The sequence below is a fragment of the Papio anubis genome, chromosome X, assembly GCF_008728515.1.
Source record: "Papio anubis isolate 15944 chromosome X, Panubis1.0, whole genome shotgun sequence".
NCBI classification, from domain to species: Eukaryota; Metazoa; Chordata; class Mammalia; order Primates; family Cercopithecidae; genus Papio; species Papio anubis.
The window spans coordinates 20,202,144-20,224,871 of NC_044996.1; the positions used below are offsets into that span (position 1 = coordinate 20,202,144).

The window sequence follows — 22,728 nt, forward strand, 5'->3', positions numbered from 1 at the left end:
CGTGTTGTGTGTGTGTATTTTAAGTCATCGTTTTGGCCAGGTGCAACGGCTGACATCTGTAACCTCAGCACTTTGGGAGACCAAGGCAGAAGGATTGCTTGAGACCAGGAATTTGAGACCAGCATAGCAAGACCCTATCTCTACAAATTAAAAAAAAAAAAAAAATTAGTCAGGGGTAATGGCATGTGCTTGTAGTCCCAGATACTTGGGAGGCTGAGGCAGAGGATCCCTTGAGCCCAGGAGTTCAAAGCTGCAATGAGCTATGACTGTGCCACTGCATTCCAGTCTGGGCAACAGAGCAAGACCTTGTCTCAAAAAAAAATTTCTAATTAAAGAGTTATAGTTTTATGAACCTTGACTGCAACTGAGGGAAAAAGTCCCATAATTGGCAAAATGAATTCTGTCTGCTTACAAAACTTCTGACTAATAGAGAATGAATAATAGGAAGCCCATATTAGAGGATCCACATCAGTTAAAAAGTTTTTCCAGATAAGAGTGACTCTGAGTTCTACAGAGTTAAAAGATTGGGTTCAAATCAAAGACTTGTATGATCTTGAGTAAGTTACTTAATCCCTCTGTGACTCACTGTTCTCAAATGTAAATGGAGATAATTTGTAACCAAAAAAAATAAACATGAAAGAGTTTTCTCGAAGATTGCAAATCCTAAGGATAATTTCATTTTAATATCAGTCATTTAGTCTGGATACACCATAATGCAGACTAATTTTCCCTCTGCGTAAGGTCCACACAAAAACATTTCCAATAAAATTTACTTGTGTATCAAGTTTTCCTCCTGAGGCTTCATTGTTTCTTTGGTAAAAAAAAATAAATAAAAATTTAAAAACCACTAGACTGGGTACAGTGGCCCATGCCTGTAATCTCACTTAGGGAAGCCAAGGCAGTTGGATTGTTTGAGCCCAGGAGTTTGAGATCAACCTGGGCAACATGGCAAAACCCTGTTTCTACAAAAAAAAATACAAAAATTAATCAGGTGTGGTGGCACACACCTGTGGTCCCCGCTACTCTGGAGAGTGAGGTGGGAAGATTGCTTGAGCCCAAGCAGAGGTTGCAGTGAACCAAGATGGCACCACTGCACCCCAGCCTGGGTGACAGAGCAAGATCCTGTCTCAAAAAAAAAGAAACAAAAACAAAAAACAAAAAATCACTGACCAGGCACGGTGGCTCACGCCTGTAATCCCAGCACTTTGGGAGGCCGAGGCGGGTGGATCACCTGAGGTCAGGAGTTCTAGACCAGTCTGGCCAACATGGTGAAATCCCGTCTCAACTAAAAATACAAAAATTAGCTGGGAATGGTGGCAGGCTCCTGTAATCCCAGCTACTTGGGGGGCCAAGGCAGGAGAATAGCTTGAACCTGGGAGGCAGAGGTTGCAGTGAGCTGAGATCATGCCATTGCACTCCAGCCTGGGGGTCAAGAGCGAGACTTCGTCTCAAAAAAAAAAAAAAATCACTATAAAATTGAAATAAATTCACAACAAAGGAAATACATTTGCATACTTAACCTTCTTTTTATTTATTTACTTATTTTTAATATTTTGAGATGGCATCTCGCTACGTTGCCTAGGCTGGTCTTGAACTCCTGGGTTCAAGCCATCCTCCCGTCTTGACTTCCCAAAGTACTGGGATTACAGGTGTGAGCCACCATGCCCAGCCCATATTTAACTTTCACTTTCTGAATATCACAGGACAGAAAAGGTCATCAAATATATAGTACTATATTTCATTGCTCTAAGATGCACATTCACACTTTATTAATAATAGCTCTAACTTGATGTATTACAATTGATGACAATTTACAATTATAACTGGTAGTGTTTCTTTCTTGGCAGTATGAAAAATAGTGTTAAGCCTTAAAATCAGCAGCATCTTTAATTTAATGAAATAGGTATTTGGAATCCCCAGGCAATTTCCCATCTAGGCACTAGGTAAATAAAATCCTACCTAGCTACTTGGATTAAGAGTACGCATGTGTGTGTGTACACAGAGAATTCTTTAGAATATTCTAAATAAAAAGTGGCAGTGATATTTGGAATGACTGAAATCCTTTATAATTTTCTGCAGTTGTGTTTTCTTTCTTATTTTTTTAAGACAGGGTCTCCCTCTGTCTCAAACTCCTGCAGTCTCAAACTCCTGGGCTCAAGGGATGCTCCAGCCTCTACCTCCCAAATAGCTGGGACTATACGTACACGCCACCATGTGCAACCAATTCTTTTTGTGTAGAGATGAGGTCTCATTATGTTGCCTAGGCTGGTCTCAAACTCCTGGCCTCGAGTGACGCTCCCACCTCGATCTCCCAAAGCACTGGAATTACGTGTGCTACTGTACCCAGCCGTATGTTTTCTAATAAGCATGTTTTCTTTAATAAGAAAAATGGAGTTTTTATTTCCAAAAAAAAAAGATGGGTGTGTTTATATCATAATGCTTCTTTATACAGTCTGGAAACATTTAATAGTTCATAGAATATTTCTTTAGGATTTAGTATGGATCAGCCAGATTTTAACTCACTATTTCAAACTGGTCAAGATCAGCATGTAAAAATCATACTAACATCAACGTTATTGATGCTGCAATTTAAAATTTCCATTTTACAGTTTTACTAAATTAAACTGCCTAATGTTTTATATGCATATATGAATATCTTACATGACAAGCTGCTGAATTATTAAACAGGGTAGAAATGTTACTTCAAGCTGGGCATGGTGACTCAAGCCTATAATCCCAGCACTTTTAGAGGCTGAGGTGGGAAGACTGCTTAAGCCCAGGAGTTTGGGATCAGTCTGGGCAACATAGTAAGACCCAATCTCTACAAACATAAAAAAAATTAGCCAGTCATGGTGGTGCACACCTGTAGTCCCAGCTACTCGGGAGGCTAAGGTGGGAAAATCACTTGAGCCCAGAAGGTCAAGTCCACAGTGAGCTGTGATCATGCTACTGCATTCCAGCCTGGGTGACAGAATGAGACCCTGTCTTTAAAAAAAAAAAAAAAAAAAAAGTTACTTCAAACCAACAGATATTTTTATTTTTATTATTTGTAGAGATAGCGTGTCACTGTGTTGCCCAGGCTGGTCTCAAACCCCTGGCCTCCTGTAATTCTGCTGTCTTAGCCTTCCAAAGCACTGAGATTACAGGCATGAGCCATCACCAAATCAAGAGATATTATCAGAAGAGCTTTCTCAATTTCTACTGTTTAACAGTATATCTTCCTTGCATAGCCTTATAAATATACTAAAAAGCTTGGAATTGTACCGCTAAAACATGTGATTATTATATTATATAAAATATACCCCAGTAAAGCCTTTTTAAAAAAATTAACATGTCGGCCGGGCTCGGTGGCTCACCCTTATAATCCCAGCACTTTGGGAGGCTGAGGTGGGTGGATCACCTGAGGTCAGGGGTTCGAGACCAGCCTGACCAACAAGGTGAAACTCCGTCTCTACTAAAAATACAAAAATTAGCCGGGCATGGTGGCAGGCACCTGTAGTCCCACCTACTCAGGAGGTTGAGACAGGAGAATCGCTTGAACCCGGGAGGCAGAGGTTGCAGTGAGCTACGATCACGCCACTGCACTCCGGCGTGGGCAACGGAGCGAGACTCCATCTCAAATAAATAAATAAAATAAAATAAAATAAAATGCCGGGCGCGGTGTCAGCACTTTGGGAGGCCAAGGAGGGTGGATCATGAGGTCAGGAGATCAAGACCATCCCGGCTAACACAGTGAAACCCCGTCTCTACTAAAAATACAAAAAATTAGCCGGGCGTGGTGGCAAGCGCCTGTAGTCCCAGCTACGTGGCAGTCTGAGGCAGGAGAACAGTGTGAAACCAGGAGGCGGAGCTTGCAGTGAGCCGAGATCATGCCACTTCACTCCAGCCTGGGTGACGGAGCAAGACTCCATCTCAAAAAATAAAATAAATAAATAAATTAATTAATTAAATATGTAAATAAATACTAAGAAAAGTATATCTACATAGAATTTCACATAAAATAAATTGTTTTCTATGTGAAAATTAACCTAAAAATATGCTTTGCTTATGTTTAAGATGTCATGCTTTTTATCAATTGAGGAGTTCAGCTTAATAATCCTCTAAGATCTAAAACAGGAAAAAAAGTAAAAGTAGAAAATGGAAATAAAATGTCAAAGTGCTTCTACCACTCAAAATTGCTCTTATAACTATAAAATGCTTTTTAAAAGAAAATATTAAAGTTAAACTCCCCTAATTTTTTTGCTCGTTTTTGCTTATCTAAAATAACATTCTGCACAAATCCCCAAAGATTAGTCATAACGTAACAAGACTGATTAAGACTGATGGGGATGGGGAAGGAGGCTATAGAAAACCAAAAAGATAAATCATACCATGAACTCTAAGTACACACTTTGACTCTAAGCAGCAATGTATTAAAGGCTGGCCAGTTATACTTCCAGCAACTATACTGACTAGAATGAAGTCCTAGCGTAAACCATCAATTAACCAATCAATCAATAACTTTTGTTGAGTAAAAGTCTAAATTTTGTGTTTAAACAAGTCTTTAATTCAAGCAAGACTTTAACAAGTTAAAAGGAGCTTATGGGTAGGAAGTAATGTTATGATGTATGGGCATAAAGGGTTTTAATGGGATAGGGAAAATGTCTATAATAATACTTAAATGGCTGCCAATCACCTACAGGACTGATGTAAACATGGAAAAGGTCAAAAACTTGGGTCACTCAAACAGATGATTAATGGAGAGGATGAGGTTGAAGGTTAAATGTAGATAAGTGGTCTTACTCTCAATAAAAATGTGAACATAAGGCGAGTTTCTACAAAGATGGACAAGACTCATTCATGAAACAGCAAAAGCTGGACATTTGTTCTCATCTTTGAAGAGTATGAAAAATTCCTATTTTAAAGGAAAATAGTAACTCACAGGAAATACCAACCCAACATAAAATCAGAAACAACAGTCTAAAGTAATAAAAATCAAACATCTGCACTATCAAATTATGAATGAAATTCACTTGTAAAGATCACACTGATTTTGTTTCATCCACAGTGTCAACGTTGTGATGCATTTCAATTGTGTGACACAGGCAGAGTGACTGTGGATCAAAAGTGGTTTCTGGTATACCCATACTCTCTCGGGTATACCTGCACTCCCCTTTCTTAAGTGTGTTTAAAAAAAAAAAGTGGTTTCTTCAATTTGCCAATGCTCTAGCTCTCCATGTGCTTTCTAGGAAACAAGTGTTGACCCACCTTATTTGTCAAACCTAGCTCCAAAGGACTTTTGACTCCCCCCAAACCAATGTAGCTCAAGAGATGATATCTGCCACTAGTGAGTATGTATAGTGAAAACAGCATCCCAAGTCCCAACAGCAATTCCTAAAAGAAGTTTATTAAAAAAACACACACATACCTGTAAAATAAGTACATATCCTCCAAGGTGACTAATTTTAAAAAGACAGTATTGGCTTTGATGTAAACTACTAGTGAATATGTTAGAAAAATCTCACTGTAACCAAGTGAAATGAATGCCAGTACAGTTTGCAGAGATTCAAAGAAAATATAAGAAAACCTACTGTTGCCATTAAAAAGAATCATATATTAAATATACTCACACAATAGCTCTTCAGTCTGATAAAATCTACAGTCATAGGAATGGATCTATCACTATTTCTATTCAGTGCTTTGATGTAATCCAGCAGGTCAGCAAAGAATTTATAGCCCCCCTTGAGCACACAGAGGGCTACAATGTGATGGCCTCCCATCTCCTTCATCACATCTCGAGCAAGACGTTCAGTCCTACAGAAATAAAATCGGGAATTTAATAGAAAGTTTCATACATTAAACTTTATAACAAACACCTCTTAGTCATTAAACTTCCACACCAGCCTGGAAATTAGCCAGGCATGGTAGTATGTACTTGCAGTCCCAGCTACACGAGAGGTGAGGTGGGAAAATCACTTTATTGCAGGATGTTGAGGCTGGAGTGAACTGTGATTGTGCCACTGCATTCTAGCCTGGACAACAAAGCAAGACCTTGTCTCAAAAAAATGCATTAAAAATTTTAAAAAATCTTCCAAGTAACACATCCTTTGCCCCCATGTTTCATAAGGTAAAAAATTTGATACCTTCAAAAAAACCAAGCATACCACTATCATAATTTTTTTTAATGCAAATAAAAACAAGATATCATTTTCACCCATTAGACTGGCAGGTTCTGATTAAATGAAATTTCTTGGATAATATACAATATTAAAAGAGACTGTAGAAACCGGGCCAGTGGCTCACGCCTATAATCCCAGCACTTTGGGAGGCTGAGGTGGGCCAGATCACTTGAACCCAGGAGTTCAAGACCAGCCTGGGTAACAAGGCGAACCCTATTTCTACAAAATAAAAATAGTAGCTGGCAGTGGTGGCGCACACCTATAGTCCCAGCTACTCAGGAGGCTGAGGTGGGAGGATCGCTTGAACCCAGGAGGTTGGGACTGCAGTGAGCTGTGATCATTCTGCTACACTCCAGCCTGGGCAACAGAGACCTTGTCTTTAAAAAAAAAAAAAAAAAAGAGACAAATTGTGAGGAAAAAGGCACTCTCATATAACATCAGGAGTATAAAATGATTCAGCTTCTTAGAGGATAATTTGGCAATACCGAAATATTCAATAAACTCTTTCCCCCTGACCAGAATTTCCACTTGAATAAAGCTGAACAAATACCAAACATGTAAAAGAATGTTTCTTCTAGTACAGTTTGTAAGAACAAGATAGTGTCTATCAATAGTGAACTGGTTAAATCAGTTATGGTATCTCCATAAGATGGAATGCTATGCAACCTTTAAAATATATTAGATAGCTCTAGATGCACTGATATTAAAAGTGTCCAATAACATTTAAAACTATACTCATGTTAAAATATAAATATATATATGCATAGTTAGAATATTTTGTAACACAAATATTTTGATATTATAATTTTAAAATAAAAACACAGAATAGCCAGACATACAAGGCAAGCATTCAATACCAGGTAAGGTTTTTCACTGTAATTGACTTAACGGAAAATTTTCAAGCTAGATGTGCATAATAATAAAAATCTGACTTTGCCTTCATGTGATTCAGCCCCAGCCCATTATCCTGTTTAGAACTGAGAAATGCAAGACTCTGGCTAGAGTTCCTTCTTCCATCTCCCTTCAATGTTTACTTTGTTCTGGTCCCTACAGAGTCCCACTATACCACAACTGATACTAAGTAATTAGTAAGGCCCTCCTCTCTTTTTTTAATAAAGAATATTTTAACAATAGAAAGCATCTATTATTTAATAAGTTGGCCTAGTTTATGTTCAAATAGCAAGTACTCAGTTGCTGACATTTGAAATTAACATAAGAAAAAGTAAAAAACCTCATTTTAAGATCTTACTTACCTGTCCATAATTAGTCCATGAGGAATAAACACCCTTTCCAAATCCTCAGCATAATGATTAGGTATGCAGAATAAATCAAGGTCATAACCTGGTTCATCATCACTAATCTGAAAAAGAAATATAGCTGTTTCAATGAGAGCATTATGGGATACAAACATTTGATTGGATTTAGATGTTAAAAAATAACCTTAGTCTATCAGAGAAATTTGAGTATAAGATGATATTAGTAACTGTTAACTTTGTAGGTATTATAATGAATTATATAAGAAAACAACAGGCCAGGCGCGTTGGTTCACACTTGTAATCCCAGCACTTTGGGAGGCTGCCTGCCTGAGCTCAGGAGTTCGAGACCAGCCTTGGCAACATGGCAAAATCCCATCTTTACTAAAAATACAAAAAACTTAGCCGGGTGTGGTGACACATGCCTGTAGTACCAGCTACTTGGGAGGTTGAGGCAGGAGAATCACTTGCACCTGGGAGATGAAGGTTGCAGTGAGCCAATAATGCACCACTTCACTCCAGCCTGGGAAACAGAGCAAGACTCTGTCTCAAAAACAAACAAACAAACAAACAAACAAAAAACAGGCCGGGCACAGTGGCTCAGGTCTGTAATCCCAGCACTTTGGGAGGCCGAGGCGGGCAGATCACCTGAGGTCAGGAGTTTGAGACCAGCCTGGCCAACATGGTGAACACCCCCGTCTCTACTAAAAATACAAAAATTAGCCGGGCATGGTGGCAGGCGCCTGTAATCTCAGCTACTTGGGAGGCTGAGGCAGGAGAATCGCTTGTACCCGGGAGGCAGAGGTTGCAGTGAGCTGAGATCACGCCATTGCACTCCAGCCTGGGGGACAAGAGTGAGATTTCGTCTCAAAAAAAAAAAAAAAAGAAAAAATCAAAAACCCACCACTTAACTATATGTCTTAGTCATCTTAGTCAAGAATATAGAAGTCAAGTGATATGATACGGAATTTCCTTTAGGTCACAAAGAGAAAAAGAAAAATTTTAAAGAGCTAAGACAAATGCAGCAAAATCTTAATATTTAATAATATTCTAAACATGGGTGATGATATATCAGTATTCATTACACTATTCTCTCCACTTTTGAGTATGTTTGAAAATTTAGTAAAACAAATTTTAACACACTGCAGTCTAACAAGATAAAATATCACACAGAACAGGAAAAACTGGCATGGTGTGGTGGCTCACACTTGTAATCCCAGTGCTTTGGGTGGCTGAGACAGGAGAGTTGCTTGAGGCCAGGAGTTCGAGACCAACATGGGGAATGTAGCAAGACTCCATCCCTACAAAAAACTTTTTAAAAATTTGCCAGGCATGGTGGTGCACACCTGTAGTCCCAGCTACTCGGGAGGCTGAGGCAGAAGGAATCACTTGAGCCCAAGAGTTTGAGAATGCAGTGAGCTATGATCACACCACTGTACTCCAGCATGGGCAACAAAGACCCTATCTCAAAAAACAAAACAAAACAAAACAAGAAAAACTGCTGGCTGATGCAGTGGCTCATGCCTGTAATCCCAGTATTTTGGGAGACCCAGGTAGGTGGATCATCTGAGGTCAGGAGTTAGAGACCAGCCTGGCCAACATGGTGAAACCCCATCTCTACTAAAAATACAAAAACTAGCCAGGCATGTGGCACGCGCCTGGGGAGGCTGAAGCAGGAGGATCACTTGAGCCCAGGAGGTGGAGGTTGCAGTGAGCTGAGATCACACCACTGCACTCCAGCCTGGGTGACACAGCAATACCCTACCTGGAAAAAGAAAAGAAAAACTGCTGTCCCCCCTACCCCAATCCCAAATCCAAACAGCCTCTCTCATCTCACAGCAGGGGGGGAAAATCACCCAAAAAAGCTAAGTGATCATTTGAAAACCCAAACTCTTAGAAGTCTAAGATTGTTACAGTCAACTAATGAAGTGCCATCATAAAAGATACTCTAATATTGTTTAAGTAGAACCACATATTGGTTGTCTTGGTATGTCTAGCCCCTGGCATACAAAATATTTAGTAACACTGATATGGTACCTGTGATGTGAAAATGTACTATGATTACAGCTTTATAAATACTATATATGTACCTATATACAGAAAAAAATACAACAAAATCATAAAAGCAATTATCTTTGAAAGAGGAGTTACAGCAATTTTATTTACTTCTTTATTACTTTGCTATATATTCTAAATTTTCTTCAATGAATATATACTACTTTTTAAAAAAAATTCAATGGTCTTTCTTATAAATTATCTTTGGCAGCATGTATTTTTATATATAGATATAAAATGTATGGGAAATTAACAGATACATTAAATTAAAGCAAAATATACAAACAAAAAATCAGAATACAAAGATAAAAAGATTGGGAAGGGAGGGAGGGAAAAAGGAGGAAGGGTGGGTAGGTATAGAGAAATATACCAAATAATGGTAAGAAGTGGGGTCTTGACAATTTCTACACTTTTTAAAAATTCTTTAATTAAAAAAATCTTTTTTTTTTTTTTTTTTTTTAGAGACGAAGTCTCCCTATGTTGCCCAGGCTGGTCTCGAATTCCTGGGATCAAGCGATCCTCCTGCCCCAGCCTCCCAAGGTGCTTGGATTACAGGTGTGAGCCACCACGCCTGGTCACTTTCTACACTTTAATATTTGTTTTTTTTTTTTTCATTTTCAATGTCATTTTTATTAATTTATAATGCCCATTCACCATTATATTCAAAGTCTATTTGAAGAAATAAACCAGAACGAATGAAATACTCTAGCTCACGTGATACTCAATACTAAATTACCTTTCAAATCACATTCAAGAAGCTGATGATATAAGCTTTGGCAATTTCCAAGAAATACTGGTCAAACCATAATTAAATCTCAACATACCAGTTAGTACCTATTGAGCATCTCCTTTTACAACCTAAGCATTGTATTAGGTGCTTAAGTACAAGCAGCTTGACTTTTAATACATTTAAAAATACATATTTAAGACTTAAAATCTTATTTATGGAATTCAGTTATATTTTGAGGTTTCCAGTGCTGAGAAATCTGAGGTTTGTGTTGTCTTTCAGTCCCCAAAGCTCAGTTCTGAGTTCTCAGACTTTGGTGGAACTTCATGTATTGCCAGGTTGGCCCATAATACCTGTGGGACAACTTCAGCCCCTGTGCACATGGCCAGGAGGCTGGCTTCAAACATTTTTAGGTAGGTGGACCAGGACATGCCCCTGGTCATGGCCAGGTGGGGGCGTAGTGCTACACAGCGGGAAGAAGTCAATATTGATTTGTTTTTAAACAAACATGTACTACTTTCATAAGCAGAAAAAATTTCTATTCTTGGGGGAAAAGATTATGCCAGATCCTGTAGGATTAAATGCTGATGCATCTGCTAAACCTTCACATTATATCAGAACATATTTACTATAGAAAGAATGAAAATGGGACATTTGTGTGTCACCTATATGAACATTCCAAAAATATTTTACAACAAGTAAGTATTTTATAAATTTTATGAACTGGCCGGGCGCGGTGGCTCACGCCTGTAATCCCAGCACTTTGGGAGGCCGAGGTGGGCGGATCATGAGGTCAGGAGATCAAGACCATCTTGGCCAACACAGTGAAACCCCATCTCTACTAAAAATACAAAAAATTAGCCAGGCGTGGTGGCAGGCGCCTGTAGTCCCAGCTACTTGGGAGGTTGAGGCAGGAGAATGGCATGAACCTGGGAGGCGGAGCTTGCAGTGAGCCGAGATCGCGCCACTGCACTCCAGCCTGGGCGACAGAGCGAGACTCTGTCTCAAAAAATAATAAAATAAAATAAAATAAAAAAATTTTATGAACTGAAATTTAGTTCAAGTTTTGGGAAAATAACACACTTTGCTAGATATTATAAAAATGATACAATATGTATTCATTTCAGGCTCATCAGAATATATCTGTTATCACTTGACAAGAATGAAAATGCACCATTTTGTAGTGCTTTAAAATCAGAAAGATCCAGAGTACTAAAAATGACTTCTTCCTTGAAGCTTACTCACCAACTTCCTCCCAGTTACTCACTGCTTCTGCCACAAGCACAAACTAGGACCCAGCCAGAACTCCTTGAAATATACACTTGTAACGACTACGGCATCTATCAAAATGGTTCAGTGCCTGGCTACAGGTTCTGCAGATGGACTAAGAATTTCAAAAGTCTTGTTTGTTTCAAATGAAGCCAATGTGAATTCTGCCCAGAGTTCATTCCAGATATGCAGTCTACGAATACAGACAGATCAGCAGAGATGTATTCTAAAATAGGAATTCTATCTCTGTCAATATAACAAATTGATTTCCAATCAAAACAGATTTACATATCACATTTATGTCAATAAGTTGTTTTGTTTGTTTTATTGCAACCTGGATTTTTTTTTTGAAAGATTTATTTATGGTTTACTTTAAGCATAAAAAAATTGCCAATACAACTTTCCCAAAAGGCATAAACAAAAATTCATAAAACTTGCATCACTTGAGATACTTTAGATATGAATTCACAACTTCATATATATATATATATTTGGGTATATTGAGGGGGTTCTAATTTAAGAAATGCATAATTGGCTATAGACAGACAGTTGTCAGAACTTGGCAATGGGTACATGCAGGTTCATTATACTATGTCTACTTGTAGCTGTTCAAAACGTATCATAATACAAGGCTGGGTGAGGTGGCTCATGCCTGTAATCCCAGCATTTTGGGAGGCTAAGGCAGGAGGATTGCCTGAGGTCAGGAGTTCCAGACCAGTCTGGGCAACATAGCAAGACCCTGTCTCTAAAAAGAAAAAAAAAATTTTTACAAAATAAAAACAAAATGTATCATCAGACGAAATTAAATAAGAGGCAATTCATTAAAATGACAACTTTTCCCAGCTTGACATTTAACAAAAAGTCTAAGTCCTCTTAATTCATATTTAATGATCAAATATCAAATACTAATTCTTTTTTTTTTTTTTTTTTTGAGACAGAGTCACGCTCTGTCGCCCAGGCTAGAGTGCAGTGGTGCGATCTTGGCTCACTGCAAGCTCCGCCTCCTGGGTTCACGCCATTCTCCTGCCTCAGCCTCCTGAGTAGTTGGGACTACAGGCGCTCGCCACCACGCCTGGCTACTTTTTTTGTATTTTTTTAGTAAAGACGGGGTTTCACCATGTTAACCAGGATGGTCTCAATCTCCTGACCTCATAATCCACCCGCCTCGGCCTCCCAAAGTGCTGGGATTACAGGCGTGAGCCACCGCGCCTGGCCATCAAATACCAATTCTTAAATGGTAAGGACCCACTATTCAGAACCTATATCCTTATCACCAACATGCAAATATTTATTGAATACTTAGTATGTCATGCATAAAGAGAAAGTTAGATAAATTTGATACAGCTACCCTCATAGAACTTACAGTGTAGTAGATGGCATGACATGTACATGAGTAACTGAACAGTGTTAAACTGCTATTTTAAAAAAAGACAGCTGAGTGCTGTGGCTCATGCCTGTAATCCCAGCACTTTGGGGGGCCGAGGCGAGTTGATTGCTTGAGGTCAAAAGTTCGAGACCAGCCTGGCCAACATGGTAAAACCCCGTCTCTACCAAAAATACAAAAAAAAATTAGCCGGCATGGTGGCGCAGGCCTGTAATCCCAGCTACTAGGGAGGCTGAGACAGGAGAATTGCTTGAATCCAGCAGGCAGAAGCTGCAGCGAGCCGAGATCACACCACTACACTTCAGCCTGAGTGACAGAGCGAGATGCTGTCTTAAAAAAAGAAAAAAAGATACAGGTAAAGTGTTATGGTAGTCTAAGAGAGAACTCAAACTCTGACTCAGAAGCCTCACTTGCATGTGGACCACTGATATGAAATAATATAAATAGGTATAATAAACAGGAACTTCAGTTTTAATCGTCCCAAACACCAAAACTTCCTATTAAACAGGTCCAATAAACTCACTCTCTATAAGAGCTAGACATAAATCTACTTGGTGGCCTATAATCTTATTAGCCCTTACTTGTCCCATCTGATATTAATTAACCCCATCTAATATGGATTAGTTAACAATGCAGTGGCTGCTTTGACAGGAACAGTTGGAAAGAGTTGGGGATTGCAACATACTCAATTATACAAAAATGCATTCAGCATCTACCTTGATTAAGGCACTGTGCAACAGAATTTGCAGGAGGGCACAAGGATGATTATAAATTTACAACCCTTGAAGAGCTTATAGCTGGGCGTGGTGGCTTGCGCCTGTAAATCCCAGCACTTTGGGAGGCTAAGGCAGGTGGATCACCTGAGACCAGAAGTTCGAGACCAGGCTGGCCAACATGGCGAAACTCTGTCTCTACAAAAAATACAAAAATTAGCTGGGTGTGGTGGCACGTGTCTATAGTCCCAGTTACTTGGGAGGCTGAGGCAGGAGAATCGCTTAAACCTGGGAGGTGGAGGTTGCAGTGAGCCGAGATTGTGCCACTGCACTCCACTCCAGCCTAGGGGACAGAGCGAGACTCCATCTCAAAAAAAAAAAAAAAAAAAAAAAAAAAAAGAGCTTATAATCTAGTGGTAAAGGCATATATACATAGAACTAACTGTATAGCATAATAAAGCTCATCATCTGTACCAAAATCTAATTCGACAAGCCCACAAACTTGTGATTTACCAAACACAGTTATATATACACAAAAAGTAAACCTAGAACCCAAAGTTACCCAGCACCAATGATTCTCTCCATAAGCAATATCAAGTTTAAAGCAGTGATTACATTCTACTGCCTAGATTGTAAACTGAGTAAAGGAGACCAGCACCTCTCTGCCACTGAACTAGCACAGCCTTCTAAACCAACAAGGCAACAGCAGTGCCCAACTTTCTGTATGAATATAAGTCACATCTCTTTTTTATTTGTGACTTGGTGTCGCATGTGGTCATTATCAACACTTTCTGAAAGAACTATTACCTGTTCAGGCTGCCATAACAAAATACCATAGACTGAGTGACTTAACAGAAACTTATTTCTCACAGTTTTGGAGGCTGGGAAGTCCAAAATTAAGGTACCTGCAAGGTAAGTTTCAATCTGAGGCCTCTTCTTTGGCTTGTAGGTCTTCCAACTGTGTGCTCACACCACCTCTTCTAGTAAGCTCTCTGGTGCCTCTTCTTCTTTTTTTTTTTTTTTTTTTGAGACAGAGTCTCGCTGTCACCCAGGCTGGAGTGCAGTAGCACAATCTAGGCTCATTGCAACCTCCACCTCCCAGGTTCAAGTGATTCTCGTGCCTCACCCTCCTGAGTACCTTGGATTACAGAAGCCCGCTACCACACCCAGCTAATTTTTATATTTTTAGTAGAGACAGGGTTTCACTATGTTGGCCAGGCTGGTCTCAAACTCATGACCTCGTGATTCACCCACCTTGGCCTCCCAAAGTGCTGGGATTACAGGTGTGAGCCACCACGCCCGGTCTGGTGTCTTTTCTTATAAGGGCATTAACCCAATCAGACCTGGGCCTGACCCTCCTGACTTCTAACTGTAATTACCTTCCAAAGGCCCCATCTCCAAATACCATCACACTGGGGGATTAGGACTTCAAAAAAGGTATAGGGGGTGGGGGAGGACATAAATGCTCAGTCCATAACAAGCACCCAACATAAAAACGGCTAGAACAGATCACAAAAAAAGGTCCTGTATGGCTTTGGGGAAGGGCTCAACCCCAAAATATTTGAGAGCTCTGGAGGGGCCTAGAAGTGGTAAGCGAATGAAAATGTGGTTACTCTCCAGATCTGCCTTTCTCAATTATGGCCATTTCTGGCTGAACTAGAAATCAAAGGACAGGTTATTAATTACTAGCTCTAAGTTGCTTACCATTTGCCGAGACAGTTCAGAAATCTGACTGCATCTCCTCAGAGATCTGGAACACAGTTCTCAAATTCTAACTTACTTGTGATATACTTGTGAATGATAAAAATCGCTACAGGTACTTTTATTAATATGAAAGAGTATTGAGAAATTACTTTTCATTCTAACTTTTGTCTAGAATGAAAATCAATAGTTTTGCTATAATCAATTACTGAAATAATTTTACTTTCCAGTAAAACTAGCATTACAAATTTTTTTTAATTTTTAAAACTTCGTAATTTTTTGCCAGACTGACCCATGTAAGCATACAAATTCTTAATAATTATGCATGTCACATCTGTAATAATGGCCTTCACGTAAACATTTTTGTGGTTTACACATAAAATTTCTAATTACAAAGCTATATTATCTAAAATTACAGTAAGCAAAAAAATTAATCCAAGCTAAGACAATACTTGCAGTATCAATTCATCATCTGTGACAAGGATTGCTTACGTCTCTTTGTGGTTAAAAAGAAAAAAAAAAAAAAGACATGTTGGCCGGATGTGGTGGCTCACACCTGTAACCCAACACTTTGGGAGGCTGAGGTGGGCAGATCACCCCTGGCCTGCCCAACATGGCGAAACCCTGTCTTTACTAAAAATACAAAAATTAGCTGGGCGTGGTGGTGGGCGCCTTTAATTCCAGCTACTCAGGACGCTGAGGCAGGAGAACTGCTAGAACCCGGGAGGCAGAGATTGCAGTGAGCTGAGATTGCACCACTGCACTACAGTCTGCAACAAAAGTGAAACTCCACCTCCAAAAAAAAAAAAAAAGACAATGTTCGTGGGTCCAAACAAAAGTTAATGGAAGTGAGTCTAAAAACGAGCTATGTGGGCTGGGCGCGGTGGCTCACATCTGTAATCCCAGCACTTTGGGAGGCCAAAGCAGGCAGATGACGAGGTCAGGAGATGGAGACCATCCTGGCCAATACGGTGAAACCCCGTCTCTACAAAAATTAGCTGGGCGTGGTGGCACATGCCTGTAATTCCGACTACTCGGGAGGCTGAGGCAGGAGAATCACTTGAACCAGGGAGTCGGTGACTGGAGTGAGCCAACTGTACTCCTGCCTGGCGACAGAGCGAGACTCCGTTTCAAAAAAAAAAAAAAAGATAAAAATGAGCTATGTGAATTAAAAGAGGTACAACAATAGATAAACCACATTTTATTTTATTCCTAGTAATCAATAACATTTCCAAACTTGTGGAATGGGCAGAAATTGCTAGTTGGCATATTTTTACCTTTTATATTCAGATACATTAAAATTCTAAAAAAAAAAAACCCCTCAAAGCAGATGATCTGCCATCTCCTTGGATAATTTGTGTTAACTCAGGATAACAAAAAACCAAAATTATGAGTTGCTGATGCAATATGCCTAAATGTAAAAACAATTTAAGCTAATAGTAGATTCATCTTCCAATTTCATATCAGTCTTACAAATAAACTACCTATATAACTTGCTTGCCTTCCCTTCTGAGGGATAAAGCTGTTATAAGAATGCGGTGGCTCAAGCCTGTAATCCCAGCACTTTGGGAGGCCGAGACGGGCGGATCACGAGGTCAGGCGATCGAGACCAGCCTGGCTAACACGGTGAAACCCCGTCTCTACTAAAAAAACACAAAAAACTAGCCGGGCGCGGTGGCGGGCGCCTGTGGTCCCAGCTACTCGTGGAGGCTGAGGCAGGAGAATGGCCAGTGCAACCCAAGCTGGAGGCGGAGCTTGCAGTGAGCCCCCGTCTAAAAAAAAAAAAAAAAAAAGAATTAAAATCAGCATTATTGACTACTCAATCAAGAGAGGGAAAAATTATTACCCATTCTAGGGACATGGGCTCATAACTACTATATGTATAAGGACATGAATTTACTCAATATTATAATTTTTCCTTTTATTAGTGTGTACAGTAGAAGAATAGACATGCTCACTCTGGACAAAAAAAAAATTATACTTATCAGTTATCAGAAGCACAATGCTGAAGACAGTAGTCCCCTAACAATCTGAAGTATGTTATTGAATCAGAAGTAAATTATCTCAGTAGTAGTGAATTATTGTAAATGTTAGTAATTTGGCAGCCACTGGGCAGCAAAATAAGAATTGAGGCTCAATATTGATATTACTGGTGGTGATGGACACATAAATTTTATCAAATCTACACAATATAAAATTACAGAAAGGTAGAAGAATATACTAGTACATCTTCAACATATCTTCACTACAGGGGAGTAAAATGACATGGACTAGTTACTATCTAATGAACTGCAGAAAACTAAAACAAAACTCCAAAGCACCTCTTCTCTGCTGATCTGGTTGGTCCTTTTCCTACCTTTTGCAATACCCAGATATAAACATTGGATAGAAAACAAAGTAGACCTGTAGTATGCAGGTCACAGTGCTAAATTCACAGAAAGAAACCTCTGAACTGAACTGCTCTATTTCTTGGTGGTCACAAAGAATAATTCTGGTTTACACCTACAGACTGATGCCAATCTACACCCTATTGATAACAGTGTGGCCAAGGACAAAAAAAAAAGTGCTCCGTTTTACCAATTCTGTAAAAAATTATTGGCAGGGTAAGCTTGGCTAGGGCGGAATTACATTTCTAGGACTACCATCCCTGAAATTTAGAAGATATTATATCCACATAAAGTATATTTTACATTAATTTGCAAAAATCTAGAAGCTTTTTCTTAGCTCAAGTGTGTCCAAGTTTACCCTGGCAGTTTAAAATGATAGTTACAAGCAGCATGGGTTGTATCAGACACATTTGAGGGCCAATTTCATGTAAGTGATATTGGGCAAGTTACTTCATCTATCTGTGCCTCCAAGGTCATACTAGTGTTTATTTACCTAAAGGGTACCTGTTATGTAACTTTAGGGTGTTTACATTAGATAATGCCTGCAAAATATTCACTTCAACGCCTAAAACATAGTTAAGTATTCAATAAATATCTACTATTGTCATCACTAACTTAAAAGTTTAGAGATTGTAAGAGCAGAATCTGGGGTGAGACAAACTTAGGTTCAAATCCTAGTATTGTTAGGTAATCTTGGGCAAGTTACTTAACCTCTCTGATTTGCATAATTAAAAAAATTAGTTAATATACATAATAGGGCTTAGAAGAGTATCTAGCACATAACACCATTTAAGCATTTGTTATTGCTAACATGCAAACAATTTAAGGGAAGGAAATTTTTTAAAAAGGAAGAGGGATTTGCAAACTAAAAACAATGAGTATCTTATGTTCAAAGAAAACTAAGAAACAGCCAGCTCTAGCAATAATTAAATTCACTGTATACTGGGGCAGGCATCACACCCCAAAGCTAAAAGCATCTACCTAGGCCAGGCATGGTGGCTCACGCCTGTAATCCCAGCACTTTGGGAAGCAGAGGCAGGCAGATAGCTTGAAATCAGGAGTTTGAGACCAGCCTGGACAACATGGCAAAACACCATCTCTACAAAAAATACAAATATTAGGCCGGGCGCGGTGGCTCACACATGTAATCCCAGCACTTTGGGAGGCCGAGGCAGGTGGATCACCTGAGATTAGGAGTTCGAGACTAGCCTGGCCAACATGGTGAACCTCGTCTCTATTAAAAATACAAAAAATTAGCCAGTCATGGTGGCGGGCACCTGTAATCCCAGCTACTCAGGAGGATGAGGCAGGAGAATCGCTTGAACCCGGGAGGCAGAGGTTGCAGTGAGCCGAGATCAAGCCACTGCACTCCAGCCTGGGCAACAAGAGCGAAACTCCATCTCAAAAAAATAAAAATAAAAATAAATAAATAAATAAAATAAAATACAAATATTAACCAGGGATGGTGGTGCACACCTGTAGTCCCAGCTTCTCGGGAGGCTGAAGTGGGAGAATCCCCTGAGCCTGGGGAGAATCACCTGAGCCCGGGAAGTCGAGGCTACAGTGAGCAGTGATTGCGCCACTGCACTCCATCCTGGGTGACAGAGTGAGACCCTGTCTCAAAAAAAAGGAAATTGGCAGAATTAAGTAAGTTGATGTTTAGAGACGAAAAATCAACATTTTTTCCTCAGCAACTGAATAAAAACAACAGCCACTACCATTTTTTTGAGTACCTATTATTAGCCTAGTTTTTAACTGGTATTACTCCAGAGAGAGCTAGGTTCGAGTCAGGCTCCTTCTCTTAATAACTATATGACCTACAGTATGTCTGTTAGCCTGAGGCTTCAAAGGTTCCTCATCTGTAAAATGGTAATAATCATACCATTGCTACAGGACTGTTTTGAAGACTAATTAGGACTACGTATGTAAACATGATGATGGCTATTATTACTATTCCCAGCCAGGGACCATGCAAGGGTTGTTTATTCACATAGACTGTCTTATAATCCTCTCAATAACTCCAGGAGGTAACCAGCACCTCAGATATACATCAAATGACTTAAGCCCAGAGAGGTGAAGTAAGTTGCCCACAGCCACACAACTAGTAAATAGCCCAAACAAGCTGGATTCCCAGTCAGACTCCGTTAATAGCACTGCTCTTTACCTTAAGTCATTACAATGCCTAATATGAAATAGAATCGCTTCTTAGGGCTCAAGTGGTTAATTATTTAATGTATTCATTCAACATACCATCATCGAGGACCTCTTACAAGCCAAGTACTAGAGTTACAGCGGTGATTCCTGCCCTTAAAAAGTTTTAGTAGGAGAAACAATCAACAGGTAACCAGGTCATTGCCAAAACAACAAAAATCATCGTAATAAAGCAGGTTAAAGCATTTAACTGGCAGGGGTTTTGACTACTTTAGCAAGCATGATCAGAACGGTTGGGGAGGGAGGCCAGCAGCTTGGCCGGTTCAACAAACAAGAATAAACCAGTGAGGGTGGAGCCAAGATACCAGAGGCTGATTACGGTTAAGAATGTTCTTGAAGGTAAGGACCAGATTCTCATTTTCTATATCCTGAGGCAATGGTCAGTCTGGAATCCGGATTCTAGTACACGTGAATTTCGGCTTGAAATGACCTAATGCCTTTACCCTAGTTCCTTCGTGTGTCACATACGCATGGTTACCGCTACCAGAGCTGTAGTGGGGCTTCAATGAGGCCATGCGCATCTCTATAAAAATGAACTAGTGTGTGCAAAACTAAAGGCAAAGCCCGGTCCCCACACGCCCTCCCAGGTGGTCGCTTTCCGTGCCGAGGCCCCTCCAGAGGCGCCCCCGAGAACCTCACCATCGCACCCCAAACTTCCAGGGAAGGGCCTCTCCCGAGAAAGCCCCCACGCCCCCACCCCGCGCCATCATTCCCGAATGTGCCCTCGGCCCCTCCCCGCAGCACGCTCGCAGGCGGCACATGTCAACCAAAACGCCATTTCCACCTTCTCTTCCCACACGCAGCCCTCTTTTCCCAGGGCTCCCCCGAGGAGGGACCCACCCCAAACCCCGCCATTCCGTCCTCCCTACCGCCCTCGCGTGACGTGAAGCCGAACCCGGGAAACTGTGGCCGCCCCCGCCTCCGTGGTTCCCTGGGCCCGGCCGCCCGAGCCCGCACTGCGGACCCCACGCCTCAGGGCCCGGCCGCCACCTGCCGCGTGGGCCTGAACCGGCCAGGGCCGGCGGGCCGAGCTGCTCACCACGACGCCAGGGCTGCGGGTCGCCATAACGGAGCCGGCCGGCGCGCGGGCTGACTGCTCAGGAGGAGGAAGCCGGTGGCAGAGGAGGTGCAGGCGCAGCTAGAGGCGGCGCCGCGCGGGAAAGCCTAGAGGTTCGCCCGAGGGCTCGTCGCAGCCGCTTGAAGCTGAGGAGAAGCAGGCCCCGCCCTCTCCCCGCCCAGCCCAGCCCCGCAGGCCCCGCCCCCGGCCCCGCCGGCCCCGCCCACGCGCCTACGCCAGCGCCTACCAGTTTGTAGGCTCCCTAGGTAGCCGTGGGAATTTTCTCCCAGAAGAAGCGGAGGCTCCCCCAGCGAAGCCCCTTTCCCTCCCCACTCAGTCTCCTATTCAGAAGGCTCCCAGATTCCCAAACCTACCGCCGTCCGCGTTGCTTCATGGCGGCCATAAACCGGGCGCAGGCTTTTCGGGTTCCAGTCACCGCGTGACTCCTTGGACCAGACATCCCATTCCCAAGACCTTGCACTACCTGTGGCTTCCATTTTCCTGACTCTTGGCCCAGTGCTTCCCCAAACTCTTAACTGGTTGTAACAGTTGAGACCTAGAGCCCTAGTCACCCATATCAGGGTACACATCTGAGAGGACACTTAACTGCTCTGTAGCTTTGTACAAATCAGACTCTGAGCCTCTATTTTTGCCTCACTAAAATGAGTATATTGGCCGGGCACGGTGGCTCACGCCTGTAATCCCAGCACCTTGGGAGGCCAAGGCAGGTGGATCACCTGAGGTCAGGTGTACGAGACCAGCCTGGCCAACATGGCGAAACCCCATCTCTACTAAAAATACAAAAATTAGCTGGGCGAGGAGGCGGGCGCCTGTAATCCCAGCTACTCGGGCGGCTGAGGCAGGAGAATCACTTGAACCCGGTAGGCGGAGGTCGCAGTGAGCCGAGATCGCACCACTGCACTTCAGCCTCCGCGACAGAATGAGACTCCGTCTCAAAAATAAACAAAAATAAAAATAAATTTAAAATAAATAAAAATTAAAAATAAAATGAGCATATTAACAATACATAAACAGGATCATTTTGAGTATTAGAGGAATATAGGTATGCGTGTGTGTATGTATATGTATGCACTTAGGACAGTACACAGTCAGCAAATTGGAACTACTGCTACTACTACTGATCTTTATTTTTGCCTACACAATTTCCTATATTGAATCTGAAAACAAAAATATGTTCCCCTGCTAATTAATTCTCAGATAGGTCAGGTAAGCAAGCAACAGTTGCTCCAGCAACACCATTTCTTATATACTCAACCCTATAGCTCCAGCATCCACCACAGTGCCCAGCACATAGTCAGTCGCCTCCCTCTTATTAAGGACGCTGAGGGGGATGTGATGGCAGGAGATTTGTAAAACTAGGCAAGTCATCGAGCTTCTCTGGACCTCAGTCTCTTCATCTAAAAAATGAGAATAATAAGCCTTGGTAACATGGTGAGACTCAGTCTCTACAAAAATGAAAAATTAGCTGGGCCTGGTGGCCATGTGCCTGTAGCCCCAGCTACTCAGGAGGCTGAGGTGGGAGGATGGCTTGAGCCCAGAAGGTCGAGGCTGCAGTGAGCCAAGATCGTGCCACTGCACTCCAGCCTGGGCAACAGAGAAATACCCTGTCTCAAAAAAAAAAAAAAAAAAAAAGAGAGAGAGAGAATAATAACTACTGCCATGAAGAGTTTTACAAGAATTGTAAAAATCATTTATGTAAAGTACCTCATATGGTTTTTGCCACATAATAGGTGCTCAAGAAGCAGTAGCTGTTACAATTTTAGCATGTATGAATTTGTGAAGTCCATACTTC

The 22,728-nt window shown here is 41.1% G+C and overlaps 1 protein-coding gene across 2 annotated transcripts in view; it reads right to left on the bottom strand.

Annotated features, from left to right (window-relative positions):
* HPRT1 (hypoxanthine phosphoribosyltransferase 1) overlaps window positions 1-21,427 on the bottom strand; it is a 42,300-nt gene extending 20,873 nt beyond the window's left edge. Inside the window, exons 1-3 of one of the 2 annotated variants that reach the window (XM_017954392.1) lie at window positions 21,290-21,427; window positions 7,412-7,518; window positions 5,610-5,793 (exon numbers count right to left, since the gene is read on the bottom strand). In XM_017954392.1, coding sequence (XP_017809881.1) covers window positions 5,610-5,793; window positions 7,412-7,518; window positions 21,290-21,412 — 414 coding nt within the window. In that variant the 5' untranslated portion in view covers window positions 21,413-21,427. Of the gene's footprint in view, window positions 1-5,609; window positions 5,794-7,411; window positions 7,519-20,897; window positions 21,089-21,289 lie in introns of those variants that run through there. The other variant, XM_003918303.2, reaches the window with a different exon arrangement.
* Between the last annotated feature and the right edge of the window lie 1,301 nt (window positions 21,428-22,728).